This window comes from Sus scrofa, chromosome 8 (genome assembly GCF_000003025.6).
Source record: "Sus scrofa isolate TJ Tabasco breed Duroc chromosome 8, Sscrofa11.1, whole genome shotgun sequence".
Lineage (NCBI taxonomy): Eukaryota > Metazoa > Chordata > Mammalia > Artiodactyla > Suidae > Sus > Sus scrofa.
The window spans coordinates 75,866,471-75,892,576 of NC_010450.4; the positions used below are offsets into that span (position 1 = coordinate 75,866,471).

The following is a 26,106-nucleotide window of genomic DNA, read 5'->3' on the forward strand; positions in this document are numbered from 1 at the left end:
GGATCAAACCCGCATCCTCATGGATATTAGGTTCTTAACCCCTGAGCCACAATGGGAACTCCCAGACTTGTTGTTTTTCTATTAAATTTTTTTTTTTTTGCAGCAACATAGATGGACCTAGAGATTATCATACTAAGTGAAGTAAGCCAGACAAAGACAAATATCATGATATTGCTTATACATGGAATCTAAAAAGTGATCCAAATGAACTTCTTTACAAAACAGAAACGGACCCACAGACATAAAAGACTTATGGTTACCAAATGAAAAGGGAAGGAACAAGTTAGGAGCTTGGAATCAACATACACACACTGCTGTACGTAAAACAGATAACCACCAAAGACCTACTCTACAGCACAGGGAACTAACTCAATATTTTGTAATAATATATTAGGGAAAAAGATCTGGAAAAGAACAGAATATATATGGCATCAGAGATATATATATCTGAATCATTTTGCCGTACACCTGAAACTAATAAAATATTGTAAATCTACTATTTTGCAATTTAAAAAAAGTTCCTGGAGTGTCCTTGTGGCACAGCAGGTTAAGGATCAGGTTTCATCCCTGACCTGAGAACTTCCACATGCAGCAGGTGCAGCCAAAAAAAAAAAAAAGAGAGAGAGAGAGATCTATTTTGTTCTATTTAGATTTAATTCTCACATGGAGCATCCTGTGTGGAATAAGCCCCAAACATGCCAAGAATGTTTTGTACTGCATTGCAAATGAAAACCAGCTCACCATGCAGCTGGAATTCCAAATTTTATAACTCAAATCTGGCTTCCTCTTATCACAGAAACTGCTTTTAACCATTCAAAGCAAGTCCTTAATTATCTCCCATTGTTGATATGTAAAGCCTTTTTAGAACGTAGTATGAATTAGATTCATAATAGATGCCTATTAAAAATTCAGAGGCTTTGTTTAAGCAAAACCATTTAGGTGAACTACAAGGTTAAAGCCTTAGAGGGGAAATCGCGGAGAAATCCAATTTTTTTTTTCTTTTCATGACATCATGTTAAAAAAATGAATAAAACATACCTTCTTCTGTGGGGTCTGTAGCTGAAGCAGAGACATTAGAATAAATGTTCCAGGAAAAAGGAGTATATTGCACAGACCCCCCCCCCCCACGCCCACCTCTTCCCCTTTCAAGCTCTCAGATCTTTTCATGGTGTTTTGGGTGGGTGGCTTGGCTGCTTGCAGTGGGTTTTAGCCTTCAGGCATCAATGACTTTGTACTTCAGGTTTCTGGATTGAGACTTTGGGGAGGAAAGGAGAACACTCGAAAGGTAATTGCCACTTGATGACAGAAAATAAGCAAAAGCAGTAAGAAGACCCCAGTCAGCTTCCGCTCACCCTTCCTCGAAGCAAACGGCACCCCAGTCACTTCACTGTACAACTTGACTGTGTGACTTCCGTGTGACCTGGGCCAAAAAACGGCATTTGTCATCTAAGGCTTATTTGTTGTTATGTGTCGCAACAGACTGATGGGAATTGCTTGTCTAACGTGGAAATAGCTTTGTTTTTAAAAAAAAAAGACTTCTTTTTCATGGCACCAGGCATCTGGAGACCACTGTTTGTGATGTCTGGCTTTGATCAGTGGCTTCATTATCAGCTAAGCTTTCAAAGAGACAGACACCTACTTCTGGCCATTTCTGTTTGGCAGCAACCAAGATGCAAACGTTCAGCCCATGTGAGTATCTTTTTATTTGCTTTTCTTGGGCGACTTCTGATTGATCATGTTAAAAGAGGAGGTTCACTTTTACAATTCCTTTTTTGAGGAACTGGGCGATTATTTTGCCTTTCATAAGCAGAATCCAGGGCAGAGGTAAGCAGAGGAACATATGCAGAACAAAACGGGGGAGCCAGGGGCCGCCAGCGTGCAAGGAGCCCATTCACCCACCAATACTGAGAGATGACTGCACCCTGAGACGCAGCCCTTAACCGAGATGTAGCCCTTGACTGTGAACTACACAAAAAAAAGGGAGGAGTCAGCACTGACCTCTTGCTTCCCCTCTTCTGAGTCCTACAGGTTCCTGCCCTTTCCCTTCCCCATCCTGCACCCCCAGCTCACTATTTCCACTCCCAGCAGAGTTACAATGAAGGCAGGCTGCCCAGCTACAAAGATAGTCACGCACCCTCCTGGGCAAGCAGCAAGGACATCCAGGCAAGCTAACAAGATGCAAATCCCTTTCAATGTGGCTAATGCCTTTTTTTTATCTCTAAGCCAAGGCCCAGAAAATGCATTCTTTCAGGTAGTTTTATAATAGAGCTTTGACCCTACTGTCGAATGTGTCACATGAATTTAAATAAATTGCATGTAGTCAGCAGAGGAGACAGGTGTGCCTTTGTTTAGTCTGTGAGGCCATTTTCATGGTTAAAGAGAACTGATCTTGTCCTTAAGGCCAGGCTCAAGGATAACTCTGCCCCCATTATGGATCATTTTGGTGCTGGCCGCTGTTGAACTGCTTGGTGGCTGGGAGAATGCTATAGAAATAGAGGCACATACTGACCAGGAGTCTTGGGGTTAGGTAGCAAGTGTCACTTTGTTCAGGTCACGTTGAAGAGCCAAGAACAAAGGAATCGGGAGTTCCCACTGTGGCTCAGCAGTAACGAACCCAACGGGTTCAATCCCTGGCCTCCCTCAATGGGTTAAGGATTGGCGTTGCCGAGAGCTGTGGTGTAGGTTGTAGATGTAGCTTGGATCCCATATTGCTGTGGCTGTGGTGTAGGCTGGCAGCTGTAGCTCCAGTTCAACCCCTAGCCTGGGAACTTCCATATGCTGTGGGTGCAGCCATAAAAGAAAAAAAAAAAAAAAAAAAAAGAGGAAGTTTCCCTGAGCTGAACTATACAGAAAGGGGCTTCTACCACAGCCTAGACCTGGCTTCCCAGGTGATGAAATCCGTGACCAGGTGGGAGAAGGATGTTTGCTGAGGTCTAAAGGTACTGCTGAGGCTTGAAAATTCCTTCAAGGCTTATGCTCTGCCTTTTACACTATTGTACTTTTCAGATCATGAAGCCAGGGCTTGAAATTTAATATTTGTTCAATAAATCCTGTTGGCTGGCAGACTGGGCTTGAAAAAAAAAAAAAACAGCTTTCCTTTCTTCTACCCAATTGGATAGAACCATCTAAGACAAAACTGGGTCTAATCCTTCACGTCTCAGCTTACGGCACATCTCTCTTCTCAAGGGACCCCTGTTTACTTCCTGGTCCTCAAAAATCAGCATCCCTGGGAATTTCCACTGTGGCTCAGTGGGTTAAGAACCTGACTAGTATCCATGAGGCGGCAGGTTCAATCCCTGGCCTCGCTGAACGGGTTAAGGATCCAGCAATGCCCTGAGCTGTGGTGTAGGTAAAAGATGTGGCTCAGATCTGGTGCTGCTGTGGCTGTGGTATAGGCCAGCAGCTGCAACCCTGATTCCCTAGCCTGGGAACCTCCGTATGCCACAGGTGTGGCCTAAAAAACAAAATAATAATAAAAAAAATCAGCATCCCTGAAGGCCTGTGGTGACAGCTCTAAAACCCTAGTCCTGATCCTAATGAGAGATACAGCAAGACTTTGCACCTCTCTTGATATTTTGGTTTAAATCATTGATTCTATTAAAAAGACATCCCTCCAAGAGCAGACATTCTGAAACCTGAAAAATATATCCAATAAGGAGAGGGTGATTTAAAGGGCTAATCAACTCCCAGAACTCCAATCGCCTCCAGCATATCTGTACAAATTGCTCTGGTTCCAGAAGTGTGTGTGTGGGTTCATTTGACTACAGTTAAGGCGGAAATGAATCAGCACCCCAGCTTCTATTTGAGACCTTCTACACCATCATAAATTAATAAAGATGCTGACAGATACAGTGTTTGACTCAAGGACACACCCAAATCTTCCTGGCCAGCCCTTCTGCCTAAATAAATTTCATCTAGCCATCCAGTATGTTATGAAAAAGAAGAATATACTATAAATTTGAGGAAGAGGATATTTGGGTCAAGGCTTAAGAAAAGAATCAAAGGCAGGATATGCAAAAATAATAGTTTTACATAGGAAGGAATCAGAATGTAAGACAAAATATTTGCCAACAACAGCTCACTTTCTGAGGTTGCATTTCCACTAAAATCTTTAGTATTTTTTCTTTTTTACCTGTGTCATATGGAAGTTCCCAGGCTAGAGGTCAAACCAGAGCTGCAGCTGAGGACAAGCCACAGCCACAGCAACATCGGATCCAAGTCGCATCTGTGACCTACACAGCATCTTGCGGCAGTGCTGGATTCTTAACCCACTGAGCGAGGCCAGGGATCAAATCCACATTCCCACGGACACTATGTTGGGTTCTTCACCCGCTAAACCACATTGGGAACTCTTCCGCTACTTTTAAAAATACATAAAACCTGGAGTTCCCATCGTGGCTCTGTGGTTAACGAACCCGACTAGCATCCGTGAGGACGAGGGTTCGATTCCTGGCCTCGCTCAGTGGGTTAAGGATCCAGTGTTGCCTTGAGCTGTGGTGTAGGCCGGCAGCTGTAGCTCTGACTCAACCCCTAGCCTGGGAACCTCCATATGCTGCAAGTGCAGCCCTAAAAAGACAACAAAACAAAACAAAACAAACAAAAACCCAGAAAAGCTGAATAGCTAGTAAATAGTCAGTTCTGCATCACTAGATTTACTCCCCTTCATTTCTCCTCTAGCTGCTTATCTCAAAGCTTGATTTACCCATTTCTCCTAACTCTAAGCACAGACACTGAGCATGTCAAAGAAATAAACTAAACTCACAGATAACTTGCAGGGACTTTTTCAGACCTGCTAACTGGCAGGTCAGCCTTAAGGTCTGATATATAAGGGTGTAAGAAATAATGCCGGTGTACCCACTGTGGCCCATCGGGTTAAGAATCCCACATAGTGTCCGTGAGGATTCGGGTTCAATCCCTGGCCTCACTCGGTGGATTAAGGATCTGCCATTGCTGTGGCTGTGGTGTAGGCCTGAGGCTGCAGCTCTAATTTGACCCCTAGCCCAGGAACTTCCATATGCCACAAGAGAAGGCATTAAAACCAAAACCAAAACCAAAACCAAATAACAACAACAAAATAATGCGGGTGACAGAGTATGACAGTCCCTCAGCCTTGACTCAAGGTTTTTAAGATGAAAGTCTCAGAGAGGCCTCACAAACAGATATCCTGAAAAGTATTTTCTCATGCAACCCTAAAGGTCAACCATTATCTGCATCATTAGCAGCAGCATTGGAAGCATCTTGCCAGCACCAGCCAGCATGAACTTTTAGAACCTAAATCAAGCTGAGATTGTCTTTGGGGAATTTATAGTCCAAGATAGCTTTGCTATAAACCAAGCAATGTCATTTTTCATGGAGTAATGAGAGAAGAAGAAAGTTCTGATGATGTTATCTTTCCAGACTTTAGGATTTCAGGCTGACACTCTGAAAGGTTCCTTGAGCACTGCTGTATTACCAGATTGGGTGTTCTCTGCCTAACAGGCCAAATTCTCAACAAGCAGTAGCTGGAGAGGTGGTGAGTTACAGCCACGCAGAAAAGGTCAAATAAACAAGTCACTCCTGAGCCCCAAGGTAAATATCTAGCTTCTTTCTAGAGTAAGCAGTGGACAGAAATTCCAAGGACAGAATTCAACCCAAGGGCAGACCAAAGAACAGATCAGTGTGTCCGCAGTTAATGCTCAGGGAGACTCCCTAACCCATTTACATTAGATTAGAAGTTCTTTCCATGTGTGTTTCCATATGAAGCAAAAATAACAAGCTGACCAGACAATCAGGAAACCATGCATGTCAACAGGAAAATGATGCAAGAAAAATAATCCCAGATGTAGGCGCCATCTTTACTTTTGAAAGATACGAAGGCATTTCCAATGGAGGATTGAATAGATGAAAGAGTTTTCCAGGAAAATAAAGGTGGGATTTGGGAAAATGTTCTGAGAATACTGATAAAGGGACACTGTGATCTAAACAAGCTTGACACTGAAAAGTAATGATATCCTAGATTCTATGATGCAAAATAGAGTCATGGTATGTACCTCACAGGGGACAGTATAGAAAATGATAGAAAAAAAAGGGAGCGTCCTAGGAAAAGAATGTGTAAACATGCGGGTGAGAGAGCAGATCTGGTGCCATCCATCCTGTGTGCCAGCCCGAATATGACGGAATTATCTCACCAGAAAAACAGTTTATTAGTGTGGGTGGCCACCCCCAACTCAATCAAATCCCTGTTTACTCTAAAGGAGGAGACAGGTGGAGGTTTTGTTTGTTTTTTAAATTGATCTTTAATTGCTAGATGGACCTAGATTTGAAGAGGAAGGAAACAATGGAACCTGCGTCATAAAGAATTTAATCAAATACTTTGCATCTTTGGTTAAGGTTGAGGTAGCCAGAGGATTGTGAGTCATTCCTGCTCTTTTGTTTCTTTCAGCCACAAGGCAGGTACTAGGGCTGCCAGGGGTGAAATCACGTGGCAGTCTGAGACTAGAGGTCAGGACAGCGGAGCTAGAAACAAGCAAGGTAACTTTGCCACCTCTCTAGTCATGGAACCCGGAAATACAAGGAGCCCCGCAAGAAGTCCGTAACTGCGTTCTACAATGATTGATGGGAAAGTTAACTCTCCAGTTTAAGAACAAAATGGGCTAAAAACTGTTTCCGGGGGGGGGGAAGGGCATCGACATACCTACTCCCACAGGAACAACAACCCCTCCCACCCTGGGTTCGCTACCTCTTTGCATATCTGGAACTCCAGGTGCTTTAACAGTAACCACTTACCAAACAGCCGAATCTAACGCTGTCTTTGCTCATAAAGTAAGGTTGGTATATTCGAGCGGGAGGGAAGGGGTGAAGAATGAACCCGAGGCTTGTGGGGATTGAATTACTGGTGGGAACCAGTTTAGGGTTCAAAGAATGCTTGGGATCTGACAGGCATTTCATGCGACAAACCCTCCTGCCCACTCCTGGCCTCCTACCTAATTTGTGCACATGCAGTTTTCAATACGGGGCATGTATTTTCAGGATTTATTAATCAAAAAAACAAAACACACAAACCCTGAAAACCCTCAAACATCAACATCTCCCTCCTCTAAGAAGCCAGACGGTAGTATGAACTCGGGCAGAGGGTCAGCGTGAAGGCTAATTAGGAAGGCAATTGATTTCAGTAGTAGGGAAACGACCAAAATGTAAAGAGAGAAGGAAACCCATCTTCTGAACAAGGATTAAATCTACCGCTTTAAGGTTACAGAGCATCTTTTTCTTTCTTTCTTTTTTCCCTCAGTGCAAAATGACGTGAAAAGCTTTACTTCCGAAGCTCGGGGCACAGCTTTCGAGACTGGCGGAGGGTCCCCGCCCCCGGAGACCCAGGCAGGCGCGGGCCTGGCAGCAGGTCCCCGCCCCCCCCAACCCCCGGTCCCCCGCCAGGACCCGGAAGCGGAGTCTCCCGCGGCTCCGCACACCTAGGTCCACGCGGACCTTGCCCGGAGCAGAGACTCCAGATGGCCGGGTTGGGCCCGGGCCGCAGCCGAGAGAGGACCCACTTACTGCGCGACGGCGTCAGAAGAGGCGCGCACGGCCCGCGGGGACTGAAGCCGGGCTCTAGGCTGAAGCCGCCAAAGCGGACGAACCGAGGGCCAGCCGCCTCCCGGCTGGATCCCGAAGGGCCTCAACTCCGTGTCCTCGGTTCCAGAAGGCGATCGGATCGGTCACTTCCATCCCGTGCTCAGGCCCGGGGCGGACACATCTGTTTTCCATCCGCCGCGGGGCCGCGGCAAATCCTGGATTACGCGCTGCGCGGCGCCCGCCCGCGTTCCCGGCCCTGGCGCGGCGGCTAATCCCCGCACAAAGGACGCGCTAACCGCACGCACCCGGGGCCCGGGGCCGGCGGATCTCCCTGCTCCCTACTTCGGGCTGGAGCGGCCGGTCCCCGGAGAAGGACCAATCGCAGCCCCAGGGGCAGAAAAAGGGGGGCGCGGTCCTCCCAACTCTTCTCCAACACGCATCAGTCCCCCCCCACCTCCGCCGCCGCCCCCACCCCTGTAAATACGCGGCAAAGTCTGTCCTTTCGGGGGAGTGACTTCAGTGGGACGAGGCTGGGAGCGCTGCAAAGGGCCAGCCTCGGGACAGAAGAGCTCATTAGTGAAAACAATCACAACTCTTGAAAGTGAGAGAGGAAAAAAAAAAAACCTCTGCGTTTACTTTAAGTAAATTCTGACAATGAGCCAACGAGGACACAATCAGCTATGAAATCACGGAGAAATTACTGCCTCTCAAGGTCTTATATTTTATTCGGTAAAATAGATTGGGGTAGGGTGTTCCCTCCCCCTTCCCTTTCCCTTCCTTCCTCCTGGAAACTTTTGAGTGCCTCCTTTGTGCCAGGCACTGGACTGAGAAAAGAAAGTTGGGAAAAAAGAACCTGAAGTCTCTACGCTTAAGTGCCTTAGTGGGAGGCGGGGGCGGGCGGGACAAAGAGGGTGGAAACCGACAATTTCAGTGTGTGATGAAATTGCTGTGATAGAATCTATGCCCAGAGGGTTAGTGGAACTCAGAGGCAGGTTCTGAATCATGCTGGATATCCAGGAAGGCTTCCTAGAGGAGGCTGCGTTGGAGTTTTGAAGACAAAGCAGGCATCATGTAGAATGAAGAGAGGCAGGAGGAAGAGCTGAACTTCTGCAGGGCTGCCCAAAGCAGGGAGAGGTGCAAAGGTGAGAAGAGGGGGCTGTCCAGGGTGGCAAGGACTCAGACCAGAGAGATCTTATCTGCTAAACTTGGCAATGTGACCTCTGCTTGGAAGCTATGAGGCCCCTCTGAAGAATTTTAAAGCAGATAGGTGGCTTGATTAGGTTTGGATTTCAGAATGATGGCCTGTGGAAGGGAGGGAGTGGAGGGCTGGGATGGGCAGGAAAGGCCCCAGAGATGAGAGGTGGAAGCTTTAGGATTAGAGGCCCACCTAACCGGGGGGCTGGGGGGGGGGGCAGAGTCTCACGCTGTCACTCAGGTTTCTGACACATGCAACCAGGGAGACGGAGGGTGCCTGTTCACCAAGACAGACAGATGGAGGAGCAAGTGGCACCAGAGAAATAAGGAGTGGAGTTTGGACGAGTTTCTGGTTTCTGGGAAGATATCCCGATGCAAATGTGTCCCCAGGCAAGCCCACCCTTTGGATCCATAAGGTATTTGGGGTGTTACAGGCAAAAGTATAAAGTAGGCAGTTGTCCAATTATAAGAGGAAGATAAATACAGGCATAAAGAAAATTCACAACATTTGCTAAGGCTGCCATTAACGATGTACCGCAAACTGAGTAGCCTAAACAAGAGCCACTGATTGTCTCACAGTTCTAGAAGCTAGATCCAAGATCAGGGTGTCAACAGGGCTGTGCTCCCCCTGAGCGTACTATGGAAGGATCTGTTCCAAGACTCTCTCTTAGCTTCTGGGAGTTTCTTGGCTTGTGGCAGTGTAACTTCAATCCACATGGCCTTCTCCTTATGTGAGCATCTGTGTCCAAACGTCCCTTTTCTATTTTTTTTTGGCCTCACCCTTGAAAGTTCCAGGCCAGGGATCGAACCCTCACCACAGCAGCAACCTGAGCTGCCGCAGTTGACAATGCCAGATCCTCAACCCACTGTGCCACAAGGGGACTCCCAAAAGTCCCCTTTCTTTTCTTTTTTTTTTTTTGTCTTTTTTGCCTTTTCTAGGGCCGCTCCTGTAGCATATGGAGGTTCCCAGGCTAGGGGTCGAATCGGAGCTGTAGCCGCCGGCCTGCACCACAGCCACAGCAACTGGGGATCTGAGCTGCGTCTGTGACCTACACCACAGCTCATGGCAACGCTGGATCCTCAACCCACTGAGCAAGGCCAGGGATCGAACCCACAACTTCATGGTTCCTAGTTGGATTCGTTAAACACTGAGCCACGACGGGAACTTCCCAAAAGTCCCCTTTCTATAGAAACACCCTGAAACTGGATTAGAGCTCCCCCCCACTCCATGTGATCTGATTTTAGCTAATTACTTCTGCCCTTATTTCTATCTCCTATTTGGAAATTAACCTCTTTGCATATAAAGTCACATACTGAGGTACTGGCTGTTCAGATTTCAACATATGGGCTTTAGGTGGGACACAATTCAAGCCATAACATTTATAGAGTGTGAACAAGTTATTATGAGCAGGATTGAATATGGAGGGATGAGAAACCCCAGTTGCAAGTGGGCAAAGAGAACACTAGGTGGAAAGTGAGAGGAAAAATGATTGGTAAGATACAAGAAGGGCGACTTACATCAATGAAGAGAAATGTTTGAGAGGCGTGATTAACACTGCCCAACGCTTAAAAAGTCAGGCAAGATAGAGCTAGAAGTTGCCATTGCCTTTGCCAGTGTGACATTCATTGGACCAAATGGTCAAAACAGATTGAACTTCAAAGGAGCTTGTTTAGCTTCAGTATTCTGTGACTTTAAAGTCATGGTCCAGTAAATTCACTGAGGGAACTTGTTCCCCATGTGCAACCAGCTTTCTCAGCCTCCTTTGTAGTCAGGGATCTAAACCGTGGCCGAGGCTCTGGCAGTCAGGTGTATGCGTACCAGACTTCAGTCTGGATGAAAGCAACACAGATGGTTCAACCACCATGGGAAACAGTATGGAGGTACCTCAGAAAACTAAATAGAGAACCACCATATGATCCAGCAATGCACTCCTGGGCATATATCCAGACAAAACTACAATTCAAAAAGATACATGCACCCCTATGATCATAGCAGCACTATTCACAACAGCCAAGACATGGAAGCAACCTAAGTGTCCACCGACAGGTGAATGGATTAAGATGTGTTTACAGAGATACGGTGGAAAACTACTGAGCCATAAAAAGAATGAAATCATGCCATTTGCAGCAACATGGATGCAACTACAGATACTCACACTAAGAGAAGACAGTCACAAAGAGGAAGACAAATAACATGACATCACTGATATGTGGCATCTGAAATATGGCACAAATGAACCTATCTGCAGAACAGAAAGAGACTCACAGACATGAAGAACAGACTTGGGGCTGCCGAGGGGGAGGGACTGGGAGGGACTGGGAGTTTGGGGTTAGTAGATGTAAACTATTGCAGTTGGAGTGGGTAAGTAACGAGGTCCTGCCGTAGAGCACAGGGAACTGTATCTAGTCACTCGGGAAAAAACACGATGCAAGATAATATGAGAAAAAGAATGTATATAAGAACAATGATTAAATCTACTGCTTTAAGGTTACAGAGGATCTTTGTTTTTTTCTTTTTCCCTCAGTGCAAAATGACTGGGTCACGTTGCTGTACAGCAGAAATTGACACAACATTGTAAATCAACTATACTTTTAGACAAAGGAAGTGACACAGGAAACCAGACTCTAGAAAAGCCATTTTCTGTGAGGTGGTAGAGTCTGGTGGGAAGGTATGGAGGCTCAAAGCCAGCAGGAGGAAGGTCCAAGGTGATGTGCCGGAGGACCGGTAAGTAGCAGGACTCATTCTAGAACCATCCTCCAACAGAATTTAGGCACTGTTCTCAGCAGGGTAGCCTCGAAGCCTCAGTCTCTGGATTTCTTGGAGATTCTCTGAGCCATGTAATATTCTTGGAAAAAAAACCCCACAACTGCTTTATTGAGATATAATTCACAAAATATAAAATGCCTCCACTTATTTTATTTTTGTCTTTTTAGGGCTGCACCTGTAACATATGGAGGCTCCCAGGCTAGGGATCAAATCAGAGGTGTAGCCACTGGCCTACGCGACAGCCACAGCAATGCCAGATCCAAGCCATGACTGCCACCTACACCACAGCTCACAGCAACGCCAATCCTTAACCCACTGAATGAGGCCAGGGATCAAACCTGTGTCCTCATGGATATCAGATTTGTTTGCACTGAGCCATGATGGGAACGCCAATGCATCTGTTTAAAAGTGTACAATCTGGAGTTTGGCTAAGCAGATGAAGAACCCAACATAATGTCCATGACAATGTGGGTTCAATCCCTGGCCTCGATTGGTGGCGTTAAGGATCTGGAATTGCCGTGAGCTGTGGCATAGGGTGCAGCTGCAGCTCTGATTGGACCCCTAGCCTGGGAACTTCCATATGCTGCAGGTGTGGCCATTAAAAGGAAAAAAAAAGTGTACAATCCATATATACATAATAGATAACCAACAAGAACCTACTGTACAGCACAGGAAACTATACTCAATATTTTGTAATAACACATGGGGAAAAATCTAAAAAAAATATAGATATAACGTATAACTGCTGCATACCCGAAACTAACACAACATTGGAAATCAATCATACTTCAATAAAAAAAGAATCTTGGAGTTCCCGTCGTGGCTCAGTGGTTAGTGAATCCGACTAGGAACCATGAGGTTGTGGGTTCGATCCCTGGCCTTGCTCAGTGGGTTAAGGATCTGGTGTTGCCATGAGCTGTGGTGTGGGTTGCAGACATGGCTCGGATCCTGCATTGCTGTGGCTCTGGCGTAGGCCGGTGGCTGCAGCTCCAATTTGACCCCTAGCCTGGGAACCTCCATATGCCACGGGAGCAGCCCAAGAAATGGCAAAATGACAAAAAAGAAAAAAAAAAAAAAAGAATCTTTTCTAAAAAGCAAAATCCAGTGACTTTTAGTATATTCGCATGGTTGTGCAACCACACTCTAATGCCAGAATATCTTCATCACCCGGAAGAGACACTTCACACACACTAGCAGTTCACTCCTCATTTCCCCCTCCTTCTAGCCCCTGGCAACCACTAATCTACTTTGTGGCTCTATGGATTTGCCTATTCTGGACATTTCATAGAGATGGAATCATACATCGTGTGGCCTTTTGTATCTGGCATCTTTCCAGGATTAATTACTTACTAAGTAATTAACATAAAGTGACAAAAATTAGAGTTCCCATTGTGGCTCAGTGGGTACTTGACTAGTATCTATCAGGAGGCGGGTTCGATCCCTGGCCTCACTCTTTGGGCTAAGGATCTGGTGTTATCTGCAAACTGAGGTATAGGTTACAGATGCAGCCTGGATCCCGCATTGCTGAGGCTGTGATGTAGGTCTGAAGCTCTGGTTAAACCCCTGGCCAGGGAATTTCTATATGCTGCAGGTGTGGCCATTAAAAACACAACGAGGAGTTCCCGTCGTGGCTCACAGTGGTTAACGAATCCGACTAGGAACCATGAGGTTGTGGGTTCGACCCCTGGCCTTGCTCTCGCAGACACGGCTCGGATCCTGCGTTGCTGTGGCTCTGGCTTAGGCTGGCAGCTACAGCTCCGATTAGACCCCTAGCCTGGGAACCTCCATATGCCACAGGAGCAGCCCTAGAAAAGGCATAAAAGACCAAAAAAAAAAAAGAATAAAAACAAAATGAAACAAAACAATATCATTGTGCTCTTCTGCAGAATGAAACTCCCCTACAAATGGAAGATGCTTCTTCTTTGCAGAGAGGTCACAGTTTGAGAACCATGGAAGCTGGTCAGGAGCGCCCCCTGAGGCCAGATGAAAGGAATGCAGGCCCTGCACAAGTCCGGAGCCTCATCACAACCCCTCCCAAGAACCATTACTGTAAAATTCCTCATCAACTCCTTTTGAAGGCCAGAGTCCCCAGTGGCCCCCTTTGCCTGGCAAAGCAATAAAGCTAGGGAGTTCCTGCTTCGGTGCAGTGGCTAAGGATCCGGCATTGCCGAGGTTCACAGCTGAGGTTCAGATTCAGTCCCTGGCCTGGGAACTTTCATATGCCACAGATGCAGCCCTCTCACCAAAAAAAAAAAAGGCAATAAAGCTATTCTTCTCTCCTTCACCCAAAACTACCTCCACGATTCAATTGGACGTCAGAACGGTCCTTTATAAATGTTTTTTAAAATTAATCTTTTATTGTTTAATTTTTTTTTTTTTTTGCCACACTTGCGGCATGTGGAAATTCCCAGGCCAGGGATTGAACCTGTGCTACAGTGGTGACCCAAGCCACTGCAGTAACAGTGTCAGATTCTTAATCTGCTGAGCCACACAGGAACTCCTAATTTTTATATTCTGGAAACAAGTCCCTTATTGGAATTTGATTTGAGAATATTTTCTCATTCTGTATGTTGTTCTTTCATGACTTTTTTTTTTGTCTTTAGAGGGCTGCACCTGTGGCATATGGAGGTTCCCAGGTTAGGAGTCTAATTGGAGCTGTTGCTGCTGGCCTATGACAGAGTCGCAGCCAACGCCAGAACTGAGCCACGTCTGTGACCTACACCACAGCTCACTACAACACCAGATCCTTAACCCATTGAGTAAGGCCAGGGACTGAACCTGCAACCTCATTGTTCCTAGTCGGATTCATTTCCACTGAACCACAGCGGGAACTCCTCATGATGATTTTTAATATTCTTTAATAAATTCCTTTTCTACTCTAACTAGATAGTGTTTTCAGTACCTAAGAACCTTGACAGGGGCCCCGGGTTCTGCTAAATACCATCTTTTTCTTTTCTTTTTTTTTCTATAACAACCTGACTCATATCACATCTTCTATACAATATTACCTTAAAACTTTGATTACTTTATTTTCCCCCTAAAGCCTCTCCTGTTCTATCTGAATCTCACCCTATGATATTGTGCTTTGTAATAAGAAATATATATTTGGTCTTCATTTCATTTCTGGCATAGCATTCCTAAACTCCTGGAATTTTCCAAGTGAGGAGACCCATTAAGGGGTCTTTTGTTAACGATAATGAATTGACTTTTAGACCACACCTAAAGATGAGTGGGGGCTGATTGCCAGGACAACCAACCCTGTGATTAGTTCAGTCCCACATCCTGACCTCTAGGGAGGGGAGAGGGGCTGAAGGCTTAATCAATCACCAATGGCCAAGGACGGAATCAATCGTGCTGATGTAACGAAATCTCCATAAAAACCTAGAGAGACGGAATTCAGAGAGCTTTCGGGCGGGGGAACAGGTGGAGATTCAGGGGAGAGTGTGTGCCTGGCATGGGAGCCCCTCCCCCTCTTGCCACACCTTGCCCCATGCATCCCTTCCAGCTGTCTGTTCCCGAGCGCTAGTCTTTCAGAAGAAACCAGTGACCTAGAAGGGAATATTTCTGAGTTCTGTGAGTCGCTCTAGCAAATTAATGGAACACAAGGAGTGGGTCGTTGGAGCCTCCCATCTACAGCTAGTAGGTCAGATGAACAGTCACAACCTGGACTTGTGACTGGTCAGATGGGGTGGGGCTGGGGAGGAGGGAGTTGGGGGAGGGTAGGGTTCTGTCTTATGAGACCGAACCCTTAACCTATGGGGTCTGAGGCTCTCTCGGGGTATCACTGTCCAAAGTGACTGAACTGTAGGAGACTCTGCTGGTGAAGTGTTTGGTGGTGGTGGTGGTGGGGGGTGGCGGGTGGGCGGGGGGAAATGTCCAAGAAGCCTCCTAAGAACAACAGCCTTGAGACAGCACTGGCAGTTACTAATTGTGCAACCTGCATGAAATAGTTAACCAACTGCTCTGGCCTCAGTTTCCTCATCAGTTATACAGCACTCAGAGTAGTCACAAGAGATTAAATTAGTTAGGATGCATAAAGAACTTGAAAGAGTGCCTGGCCCAACACTGTAAATCAACTATACATAAATAAAAAGAATAAACAGGAGTTCCCTTCACGGCTCAGTGGAAATGAACCTGACTAGTATGAGGACGCCGGTTCAATCCCTGGCCTCTGTCAGTGGGTTAAGGATCTGGTGTTGCTGTGAGCCGTGGGGTAGGCTGGCAGCTGCAGCTCTGATTGGACCCCTAGCCTGGGAACTTCTATTTGCAGCAAAATAAAATAAAATAAAAATTAAAAAACACATAAGTAAAAATAAAAAGAATAAATAAATAGAGATTGCTAGAGGAATTACAAAATAATAATTCCAAAAAAAAAGAAATAGTGCTTGTCACACCATTAGCAGTTCAAAACATGTTAAGCATAACTGTTATTATTCCAAAAACATTCATCGCTATATTATTAATAATAGCAAAAAATAATTTTATAATTTTTAAGTTTTTGTATTTTTTGGCCATGCCTATGGCATGCCGAAGTTCTCAGACCAGGGATCAAACCCACCCCACTGCAGCCACCTGAGCCAGAACCTGAACCTATTGCAGCACAAGAGAGCACCAGTACAAATTTCTGAAAGAAGTTAAATAACCAGAAATGGAGATGTGAATACATACCCTCCTGTGCAGCCACAGGGAAAAAAATACAATGCACCCCTGAGGGTATGGCATAGTGGAGTCAGAATGCCAGCCTGCCCTAGCCTGGCTGTGCAACCTTGCACAATTTTCTTACCTCTTCAAGCCTGTTTCCTCATCTGAAAACAGAGAACAATACCTACCTGGCAGGTTAACTGGTTCAACACACATAAAGCACTTTAGAAGAGTTCCTGGCATACAATTGGTGCTTGGTCAGTGTCAGTCCCTCCGTTTTAAGTGCTGGACTCTGAGTGCCCTGGGATCTATCACAGCATAAAGCTTCCCTGTGGCAGGCTGGGAAAGCACTGTGCCTGGGAGTTGCAGGTGAACAAAACCTACATTCCCTTGGGGTTATCAGAAGGAATTAGAGAGACACAAGGCTGGCCCGGGGGTTACATGCACAATCGCCCCCGGAAGAAGCTGGAGAGAGCTGTTTTCCGTGGCAGCCCCAGAACGGATTGATGAAAAGGAAAAAGCAAAAACAAACCCAAACAAAAACTCCCACCGCAGCCACAGCCAAGCCTTGGCGAGAGGAAGGAGCTGGCGCATTTTTTTCCTCCTCCCAGCACCACCCCGCCCTCACTTGGGGCATTTCAGAGACTGAGGAACGGGAACAGAGGAGAAGATAGATTTACATCCCCTTGGGGGAGGAGACATGCTCCAGGAAAGAACTGGAAGCTGCTCTGATGGCACCCCTCCCCCTGCCCACCAGGAACCCAACGCTCTCGCCCTCCAGGAGCAGGGTGACAACCCACCTTGGAGATCCGGAAGGTGCTGAGACGTTTCTCTGACCCAGTCACCCCAGTTCCCCTGCCTCCTCCTTCCAACCTGAGCCCAGAACCCTTCCTGGCAGCGGCCCCCTCCCCCAAGGACCCTGTCCCTCTAAAGCAGCCCCACGTCCCTCGCAGATGGCAGCTGGGGAGCAAGAAGGAGGAAAACACCAGGTCGGCCCGCGACGGGGGGTGGGGCTTCCCGCCCTCGAGTGACATCATTTGGGAAGAAAGCTGCTCTTCTCAGGCCTTGTCACTGCCTTGCCTTGACACAGTTCCAGCAAGGGTCCTGGGGCTTGTAGAGCTTGTAGAATCCCTGCTACTTTCCAGGGTCTTCCATTTTCTCTTTCTAATGGATGCGTTAATGACTATTTATGTGCCCAGATTTCACTGGGATGCAGAAGGCACAGCAGCTCTGAGAAATCACTGAAGGCTGCTGGCGTCTCATTAAAAATGCTCTTAAAGTAACAGAATCATCCAGTGAGGAGCACAGGCCAAGAATCCTGTCTCCTGAGAGCCCCATTCTTGTCACTTGGTCCCCAGTGTGTCAATGACACATCAAAGGGATTCTGCTCTCCCAGGGATGTCTGGAAATGCCGAGGGAGGTGCCCTGGCAGACTTTACAGGACTCTGGCAGACACAGGCCCTTCAGCAACATTTGGCTGAAAGCTCCTGTGGTTAAAATGAGATCACCCAGGAGTTCCTGTTGTGGCTCAGTGGGTTAAGAACCCAACATAGTGTCCATGAGGATGCGGGTTCAGATCACTGGTCTCGCTCAGTGGGTTAGGATCCGGCATTGCTGTGGCTGTAGTGCAGGCTGGCGGCTGTAACTCTGATTTGACCCCTAGCCTGGGAACCTCCATATGCCACGGGTGTGGCTCTAAAAAAAAAAGAAAAGAAAAGAAAGAAATGAGATCACCCAGTGTTGCAACTGGGAAACTATTGATTTGGTCATAAGGACCCATAAGGGTATTTAAGGCCAGGTTACAGCTTCAAAGTTCAGCGTCAACTCTGTGTTTTGTCCTTCTGGAAAGAGTGGGAGGAATCGGAGGAAACGCACCCAGTGAGAGATCTGTCCTTGCGGGGGGTCCCTAAAGGGATCTCAGGAGCAATGTCACTCCCTAACACAGCAAAGAGATGCGCTGGATGTGGCCTGCCCTGACCTGGTGTTTACGGAGGATGCTGCAGACCCGAATGTCTGCCTCCTACGCCCCCAGTAAAGAGGCACAGCATGTCTCAGGTTAGTTCCAGAGACTGGTGTCAGGAAGCCTATCTGGGGATTGTAAAGTCAGAGCTTGGCCCTTTGGCAAACTTGGTTAGTGTTAGGAACTATTCTTTAGTTGCTGGGAGCAGTCACAATAAAAGGATTAGTATTCACTGAGTTTCTAGAGAGTCAATGATTGGAAGAATTTCACTCCAGTTCCTTGGGAACAGCTGCAAAATGGGAAGTGTGCTGTTCCCTCAAAGTCAGCTTGTCAGGTACAGTTCTAGAAAGCACAGGCCAACACACCTGGTGGTTAAAGGCCTACATACCAGGGACCACTCTCCCTGAAAGGCTCAACAGGACGGCGGGTGTGATAAAGGACAGTGTTCCCAGCGGATGAGGTGTGAGGTGAGACCACATCTATCTTTGTGGCTCCCTGGGGCTCCCCAGGGAATGAAATCCCAGCCCAGGCTTCTGACTCCCTTTCCATCTTTTTCGATGGTTCCCTTTAACATCCGGGATGACCAAAGAGCTTGCTTAAAATGTGAGTGGTGGTATGTGACCCATTTGAAAATTTAAGTTGACAAAAAAATACATAAACACAGGAATTCCCGTTGTGGCTCAGCGGTAATGAACCTGACTAGTATCCATGAGGATGTGGGTTCGATCCCGACCTTGCTCAGTGGGTTAAGGATTCGGCGTTGCTGTGGCTGTGGTGTAGGCAGGCAGCTGCAGCTCTGATGCAACCTCTAGCCTGGGAACTTCCCTATGCCACAAGTTTGGCTCTAAAAAAGCAAGCAAACAAAATGAAACAAAAATATGGGAATAGCAAGGGGTTATAAATGCAAATGAAATTGCAGTTCCATCGCTTTTGGTAGGGAGGCCTCTGGAGAAGCACAGTCTCCGGGCTCTGTTCCCAGGCTCTCTGTTCCTTAGCCATCGGCAGGGCTAACCTTTCAAAACTCGCATGTGTCAGTCTGTGCTGGGCCTGACACTCACCCAGCCCCAGATTTGCTTCCAGCTCCAGACCTTGCCTGGCAGGCTCTTGCTTCTGTAATTTACAGAATGTTTCAAAGTTCTCTACTTCGAAGCCTCTGCAGCAGCATCTAGAACCTCCATCAGAATGAATGAGATGGTTCATTCATCGGTTCACTCATGAAACGGATGACCCCATGCCAAATGCTATGGAGAGATGTCTACCTGTGTTATCTTTTCAATCCTCATAACAGCCCTGTAAGGTAGACAGTGTATTCCTCTCCTTTTCAGGTGAGGAAAGTAAGACTGAAGAGGTTGGATAACTTGCCCAAAGTCTCTAGCAGTTGGAAAACCAGGAGACTTGGAATTCCAGTTCAGTTCTGTTCAGCTCTATTTGAGCTGTGTTCCAGTCTCGGTGCACCTATGGGATATTCTGTTTTTCACAAAATGTATTATGAAAATTATAAACAAGCACAAAAGTAGATGATGGATTCCCCAAATAACCATTACCATGAAAAAACAGTTGTCAAGACTTTCTCTAGCTTCATTTTCTGTCAGTTTCATCTCATCCAGGACCACTCATTCACTCCCATGTTAGGTCTCCACCAGACTAAACTAGCTATTTAGTTGTTCCCTGAATATTGTTGCAGACATGGATCACGGGTTCGATCCCTGGCCTCGCTCAGTGGGTTAAGGATCTGGCATTGCCATGACGTGGCTCGGATCTGGCAGGGCTATGGCTGTGGCGTACGCTGGTGGCTACAGCTCCCATTTGACCCCTAGCCTGGGAACCTCCATATGCCACGGGTGTGGCCCTAAAAAGACAAAAATAAATAAATAAATAAATAAAAATAAAGTAACAGACTTAGAATACCTCCTGAGAAAATAAAAAAGTGTATTTTTCAAAGCACACTTTGAAACTAGTAGATTCCAGAAGAATATTTCATTTCAGGACCATCTACTAATTCTTTTTTTTTTTTTTTTTTTTTTTTGCCATGCCCTCAGCATGCAGAAGTTCCCAAACCAGAGACTGAACCTGAGCCACAGCAGTGACAACACCAAGTCCTTAACCTCTAGGCCACCAGGGAAACGCCTACTAGTTCTTGATGAACTCAACATGGATAAGCATGATCAACACTAAGCCAGGGTAGTTTCAAACTGTGTTTAATTTATGCTTATGAGTCCCTGTGAGGGAGATTTCTGCCCCGTTGAGAGTCATAGATCAGAAGCTGAAACACACCTTGACTATGTGGCCACATGGACAGATCAGAAAGCCAGGGTCCACAGCTACACAATGGCCGTGGTGGAGACTGGACATGAACAAGCTTGCTAATGTCCAGCCTGCTGTTCTTGCCACTACTCAGCATCCTCTCGCCATCCCTAAATGTCACAGGTAAACCAAAGAGGCATTCAGCAAACTTGGTTAGTTTTCAGAACTATCACTGAGTTGCTGCGTGCAGTCACAATAGAAGGATTGCTGTTCACGGAGCATTTGCTGTGTGCTGCGCACTGTGCAAAGATCATTTACCAGTTACTGCCCTTAGTTCTCACAATGGTCCAGTGCAATAGATATTGTCCCCCTTGTCTTCTAGTTGAGGAGGCTGAGGCTTGGTGTGATGGAGCACCTTGCCTAGTATGACACAAGAAAAGGGCAAAGGTGAGGCTGGAACCAGGAGTATCTGAATCAAAGCTCTTTCTTTCTTTCTTTGCTCTTTAGGGCCGTACCCACGGCATATGGAGGTGCCCAGGCTAGGGGTTGAATCGAAGCTGTAGCTGCTGGCCTATACCACAGCCACAGCCATGTGGGATCTGAGCCACATCTGCAAGCTACACCACAACTCATGGCAACACCGGATCCCTGACCCACTGAGTGAGTCCACAGATCGAACCCACATCCTCATGGATGCTACTTGGGATTCATTTCCGCTGTGCCGCAACTGGAACTCCAAAGCTCTTACTTTGGTGTGTCGTCCCCTCCCAAGGCTCTGCACCACACAGCACAGGCCCCCCCGTAGTGTGACAGGGCCAGGCCCAAGCACCTCCCTCAGCTGGCCTTCCTGGCTCTCGGCGCACTGCTGTTCTTCGGCTTGCTCACCAACTTAAAGGAAGTGGTTCTGGCTTCCTTCCCAGCTGCCAATTAACATCCCACAGGAGGTCACATTTTGGTGGCGGTGATTAGATAGATTCTTGACAAGCTATGAATGTGAATGCCAGCTATATTCCACAGACAAGCCTCACTTCATAACACAGAGGACTTTATACCGTCCTCATGATTCACTTTCATTTCAGGTCACTTACTGGCTGTGTGACTTTTTGCAAGTTACTTAACCTCTCTGTGTCCCCGTTTCTTTCTTTGTAAAATGAGGGCAATAACTGTACTTCAAAGGGCTTAGGGAGAACTGAGTGAGATAATACATGTAAAAGCCTGATACATAGTAAGTGGTTAATAAATGAGCTATTACTTCCATTAGCATTTGTCACTGTTACAGTATTTCACCCACATGTGCCTGTTTCTTTGGGTTCATAAGCCCATGAAAATAGCCCTTGGTATTTATAACAATAGAGGAAAATTACTTTTTAAAATAATGTGGAAATTCCTAGGCCAGTGACCGAAACTATGCCACACAGCAGCAACCTGAGCCACTGCAGTGACAACACTGGATCCCTAACCTGCTGAGAACTCCAGGAATATGGCTTTGTATCATATCCTGGGGCATATGGAAGTTCCCAGGTTAGGGACTGAATCCGAGCCACAGCTTTGACCTACACAGCTGTGGCAATGCCAGATCCTTAACCCACTGTGCTGGGCTGGGGACCGAACCCAAGCCACTGCAGACACAACATGGGATCCTTCACCTGCTGCATTACAGCAGGAATTCCCCATACATCTCCTATTTTAGTATGAGTCTGTATACATTCTGTATCTAAAACTGATGCTCTAAGTGTCTGAAACTCCCAGAGCCTGGGGTGCTCACCATTCTGACAGAAGAAGCCAGGCAGGTGCTGTCTTTGTGTTTGTGGGGTCTCTTGGAATTGACCTCATCCTTTCTCACCAGGATTTGGGAGGCCGAGAGGGGAGGGTGGGGTGGCCCTCACCTGTACGCTACCGCTACCGGCTGAGCCTCCACCCCACCTGGGACAGCCCTGGCAGGGCGGGGAGTTCTGTCCCTGAATGAGATCACTGCACAGGGCAGCTCACTCCCCTTTTCTGAGCCCTCCCACCCCTGCAGAGGGTCCTGGCCTCCCTTGGGTTTTCACTCCTGGTGTTTTCACTGCGCTGCATTGTTCGTGATGCTTTGGGTCAAATTCATTCAGACAAATAAAATAACCTTTGCATCTGATTTCATTCCTCTGGGAGCCCCAAGTCGTGTTGGCTTTAAACGTGCTGTGTCCAGATAATAGATACAAAGTCTGGGGATGGGGGCAGATGGGGACATTTATAAAGCAGCCGATGTATTACAGCCCCAGGATTCACCCTTTGCTTTTTCTAAAAATCAAACCACACCTGTTCCGTTTTCCAGGCTCTTGTCTAAATCAAACAGAGTCGGAGGTCACTGACTTCAGAAAGGAAAGGACAAAATCCTCCCATAGGAGCTGCCAGGGTGATTTTTCTGTTCACCCTGGCAGGAATTTCCAGAGCAATTTCCGGGACGTTCGCCGGTCCATCCCCTCGCCCCTACCTGTAGCCCAGCAACCACGCACTTACCCCGGGACAGGTGTCTCCCTCCGCCAAAGGGAGCGTCCGGGAGGATGAAATAATGCACCCCGACCCGATTCTTCTCCCAGGCTCATCCACACACCCGCAAAACCAGACATGAGTCGAGGAGGGCTGGCCAAGCCCCTTTCCAGGCTCGCCCCGACCTCTCACGTGATGTCCCCTAGCTTGGCGGGCTTCTCTCTTGGCTGGTCAAGGACAAAGCTCTGATCTTCTCTCCTTTCCTTCTTTCTCGGCCTTAGTACCCTCTGAACACTTTTATGGGGCAGTAAAACTTTATAGCCGGCAGCTCTGAACTGTTCCCACATTCCTGAACAGAGCTATTAACGGCATACCAAGCTGCGGCGGTTTGCCCTTTGAAAACACCAGCACATATTAGACCCTTTCCGAGGGGGTCGACTGAGTTACATCGGCTTAACAGCTGGCTTACAGCAACCCCACAGCGGCAGCCCCAAACTCCTGTGAACGGCTAAGTTAGAAAATGAAACAGCCTTTGAGACTCACGGCAGCACCAAGGGATGCCTACGCCCTGCCTCTTACATGTTGCTTTGGTGTCAAACCTGCTCACCCTGGATTTTTTGCCTCCCTGCTGCCTTCTGGTCCGGGGTCCACGGGAATCTCTGTCAGCTTCATCAGCGAATCCAGAGGCCCAACCTCCTCCTTCCGTCCTTAGCAGGCAGAAAATCAAAGCCAGGAAAAAGCCAGCAACTCAAAGACAACTTGTTTCTCCCCACCAGTGCCCAGGAAGAACCAGCTTAGCCCAGAAAAAGCATCACTTCAGACTCAGAAGCAGCCTTACCCGTGTTCCATATCGGCCATTCCAGCGCATCCGGGCAGGGCTCCAGCCTCCTCGGCTGAGGGGACTGGGCTCTCTGCAGCCCACAGACAATCGGGCCCATTATAGTCACCAGGCTGCCGAGTTAAAGGGTGGCCCTTACACAAATATAAACAGCTCCTCAGCACAAGCCAAGGGGGCGGGGATGCAGCATCAGGACAATGGGAGCCAATGATCAGTTTAAGATATTGTGTTCCTTCTGAAGAAGGGGAGACAGAAAGCAAGGAACAAGGAATAGGAAGGGCTGGCCCAGTAGCATGAAAGTGGTCCAGGTTGAAAAGTTTAACCACTGCCTACAGAGGACCGTTCCCAAGGAGGAGTTTGTATGCTTGGCACATAGGGATAAATATTTTTAAAAGTCATAGACATTGGTGTTGCCTTAGCCATCTTTGGTCTTCTGGAGTTAATACACGCAGTACTCATTGGGTAGAGAGGGGTTTTCAAAGAACAAAGTCTAAGAAAGATGCTTTTGTGACATGCTTATTTTGTTGAATTCACAATCTGATGAGAAGCACTCACTCTATCTATAGAGAACATGCTTGATTTGATTGGTTTGTCTTCAGAACCCAGAGAAGTGAGCTTATTTTATTCCCAAAATGCCTCATATATTTTTCTTCTTCTTTTTTTAAATGCTCAATTAAAAATTCCTTGGTGTTCTACATGATGGAAGATAATATGAGAATAACAATGTATATATATGTATGATCAGGTCACTTTGCTGTACAGTAAAGATTGACACAACATTACAAACCAACAATACTTTAATAATGAAAAAAAACATCTGGGCATTCCCGTCAGAAATGAATCTGACTAGCATCCATGAGGACGCAGGTTCGATCCCTGGCCTCGCTCAGTGGGTTAAGCACCTGGCATTGCTGTGAGCTGTGGTGTAGGTAGCAGACATGGCTCAGATCCCGTGTTGCTGTGGCTGTGGTGTAGGCTGGTGACTACAGTTCAGATTCAAACCTTAGCCTGTGAACCTCCATATGCAGTGGGTTCGGCCCTAAAAAAAAAAAAAAATCTGTTTGTGAAAACCAAAAAGAAAAAAAAAAAAAAGAGAGAGAGAAGGGGGGAAAAACAGTTCCCTGGTATGCTAGTGGTTAAGGACTTAGCTTGATCACTGCTGTGGCTTGGGTTTGATTCCTGGCCTGGGAACTTCTGCATGCCGCCAGCGCAGCTAAACAAATAATAAAATAAAATAAAATGCTCAATTAATCAATCATACATACACACACAAACAAGAAGTTAGTTAAGTGTATTTGAGAGAAGGCAAGACAGCTATGGCTTTTTTTTCTCTCTTCTCAACTTAACTAAATTCTACTTTAAAGCTACCAGGTCAGCTTAACCTTTGAGATCCCTATGGTAATAACTAAGAGCCAGGACATAAACTGGGGCTTTTTTTTCGTTATATGATTCTAAATAATATACTGAATAAAAATAAAGAGGCATTTGGCTGATTTGCGTCATTGACTAAATTACAGACATACAAACTTCGAGAAAAGTAGTCATTACAATTTGGAGTAATCTTATTATTTGAACAGGAAAGCACAGTAGCTATCAAAATTGACTAGCAGGGTAACAGAAAAATGTTGAAACAGTTTCCACAAAGTTTGTATCAAGCATTTCTGACTTTGATTATAAAAATGATAATCCAGACACTGTCATTTCTGATCTATGGTACTTTTAAAATATTTATGATTTTGCCACTGATGTTGAATTTGTGTTAAAGTAAGATTCGTCTGGTGGCTCACCTCAACAGTTTTTGAGGCAGCTTCTAGCCTTTCTATTCTTCTAAAGATTCTAAAGGAGATTTTACATCTGTATTTACATAGTTTTTTTTTTTTTTCCTTTTTTTTAGGGCCTCTCCTGAGACACATGGAGGTTCCCAAGCGAGGGGTCGAATAGGAGCTACAGCTGCCAGCCTACACCACAGCCACAGCAACGCAGGATCCGAGCCGCATCTACCACCTACACCACAGCTCATGGCAACGTCAGATCTTTAACCCACTGAGCGAGGCCAGGTATCGAACCCACAACCTCATGGTTCCTAGTTGTATTGTTTCCGCTGAGCCATGACAGGAACTCCACATAGCTTTTGATTTTAAAGTAAAGGTTACCATCCGGAAGTGGTCTAGTTTTACTCTAAAACATTGAGACCCTATGGAAACCAAAAAACCAAAAAAGGAGACCAAAAAAGCATGAACAAAAGAAAAAGATAAATTAGACTGCATCAGATTAAAAACTTTTGTATATCAAATCCATTATCAAGAAAGCAAAAAGATAACCTACAGAACAGGAGAAACATTTGCAAATTATATATTTGATAAGGGTCTAAAATGCAGAATATATAATGAACTTTTACAAACCCAACAACAAAAGGACAACCCAGTTTATGTATTTATTTTTGTTTTT

At 46.4% G+C, this 26,106-nt stretch overlaps 1 protein-coding gene across 17 annotated transcripts in view; it reads right to left on the reverse strand.

Moving 5' to 3' along the window:
• The window catches only part of TRIM2 (tripartite motif containing 2), a 169,469-nt gene that overhangs the window by 96,127 nt on the left and 47,236 nt on the right, over nucleotides 1–26,106 (reverse strand). For 2 of the 17 annotated variants that reach the window (XM_013998059.2, XM_013998057.2), the window contains exon 1: nucleotides 23,659–24,501. The exons of 6 other annotated variants lie outside the window; for them this stretch is intronic. In XM_013998059.2, coding sequence (XP_013853513.1) covers nucleotides 23,659–23,688 — 30 coding nt within the window. In that variant the 5' untranslated portion in view covers nucleotides 23,689–24,501. 9 more of the 17 variants (XM_013998053.2, XM_013998082.2, XM_013998076.2 and 6 more) reach the window with 5 other exon arrangements.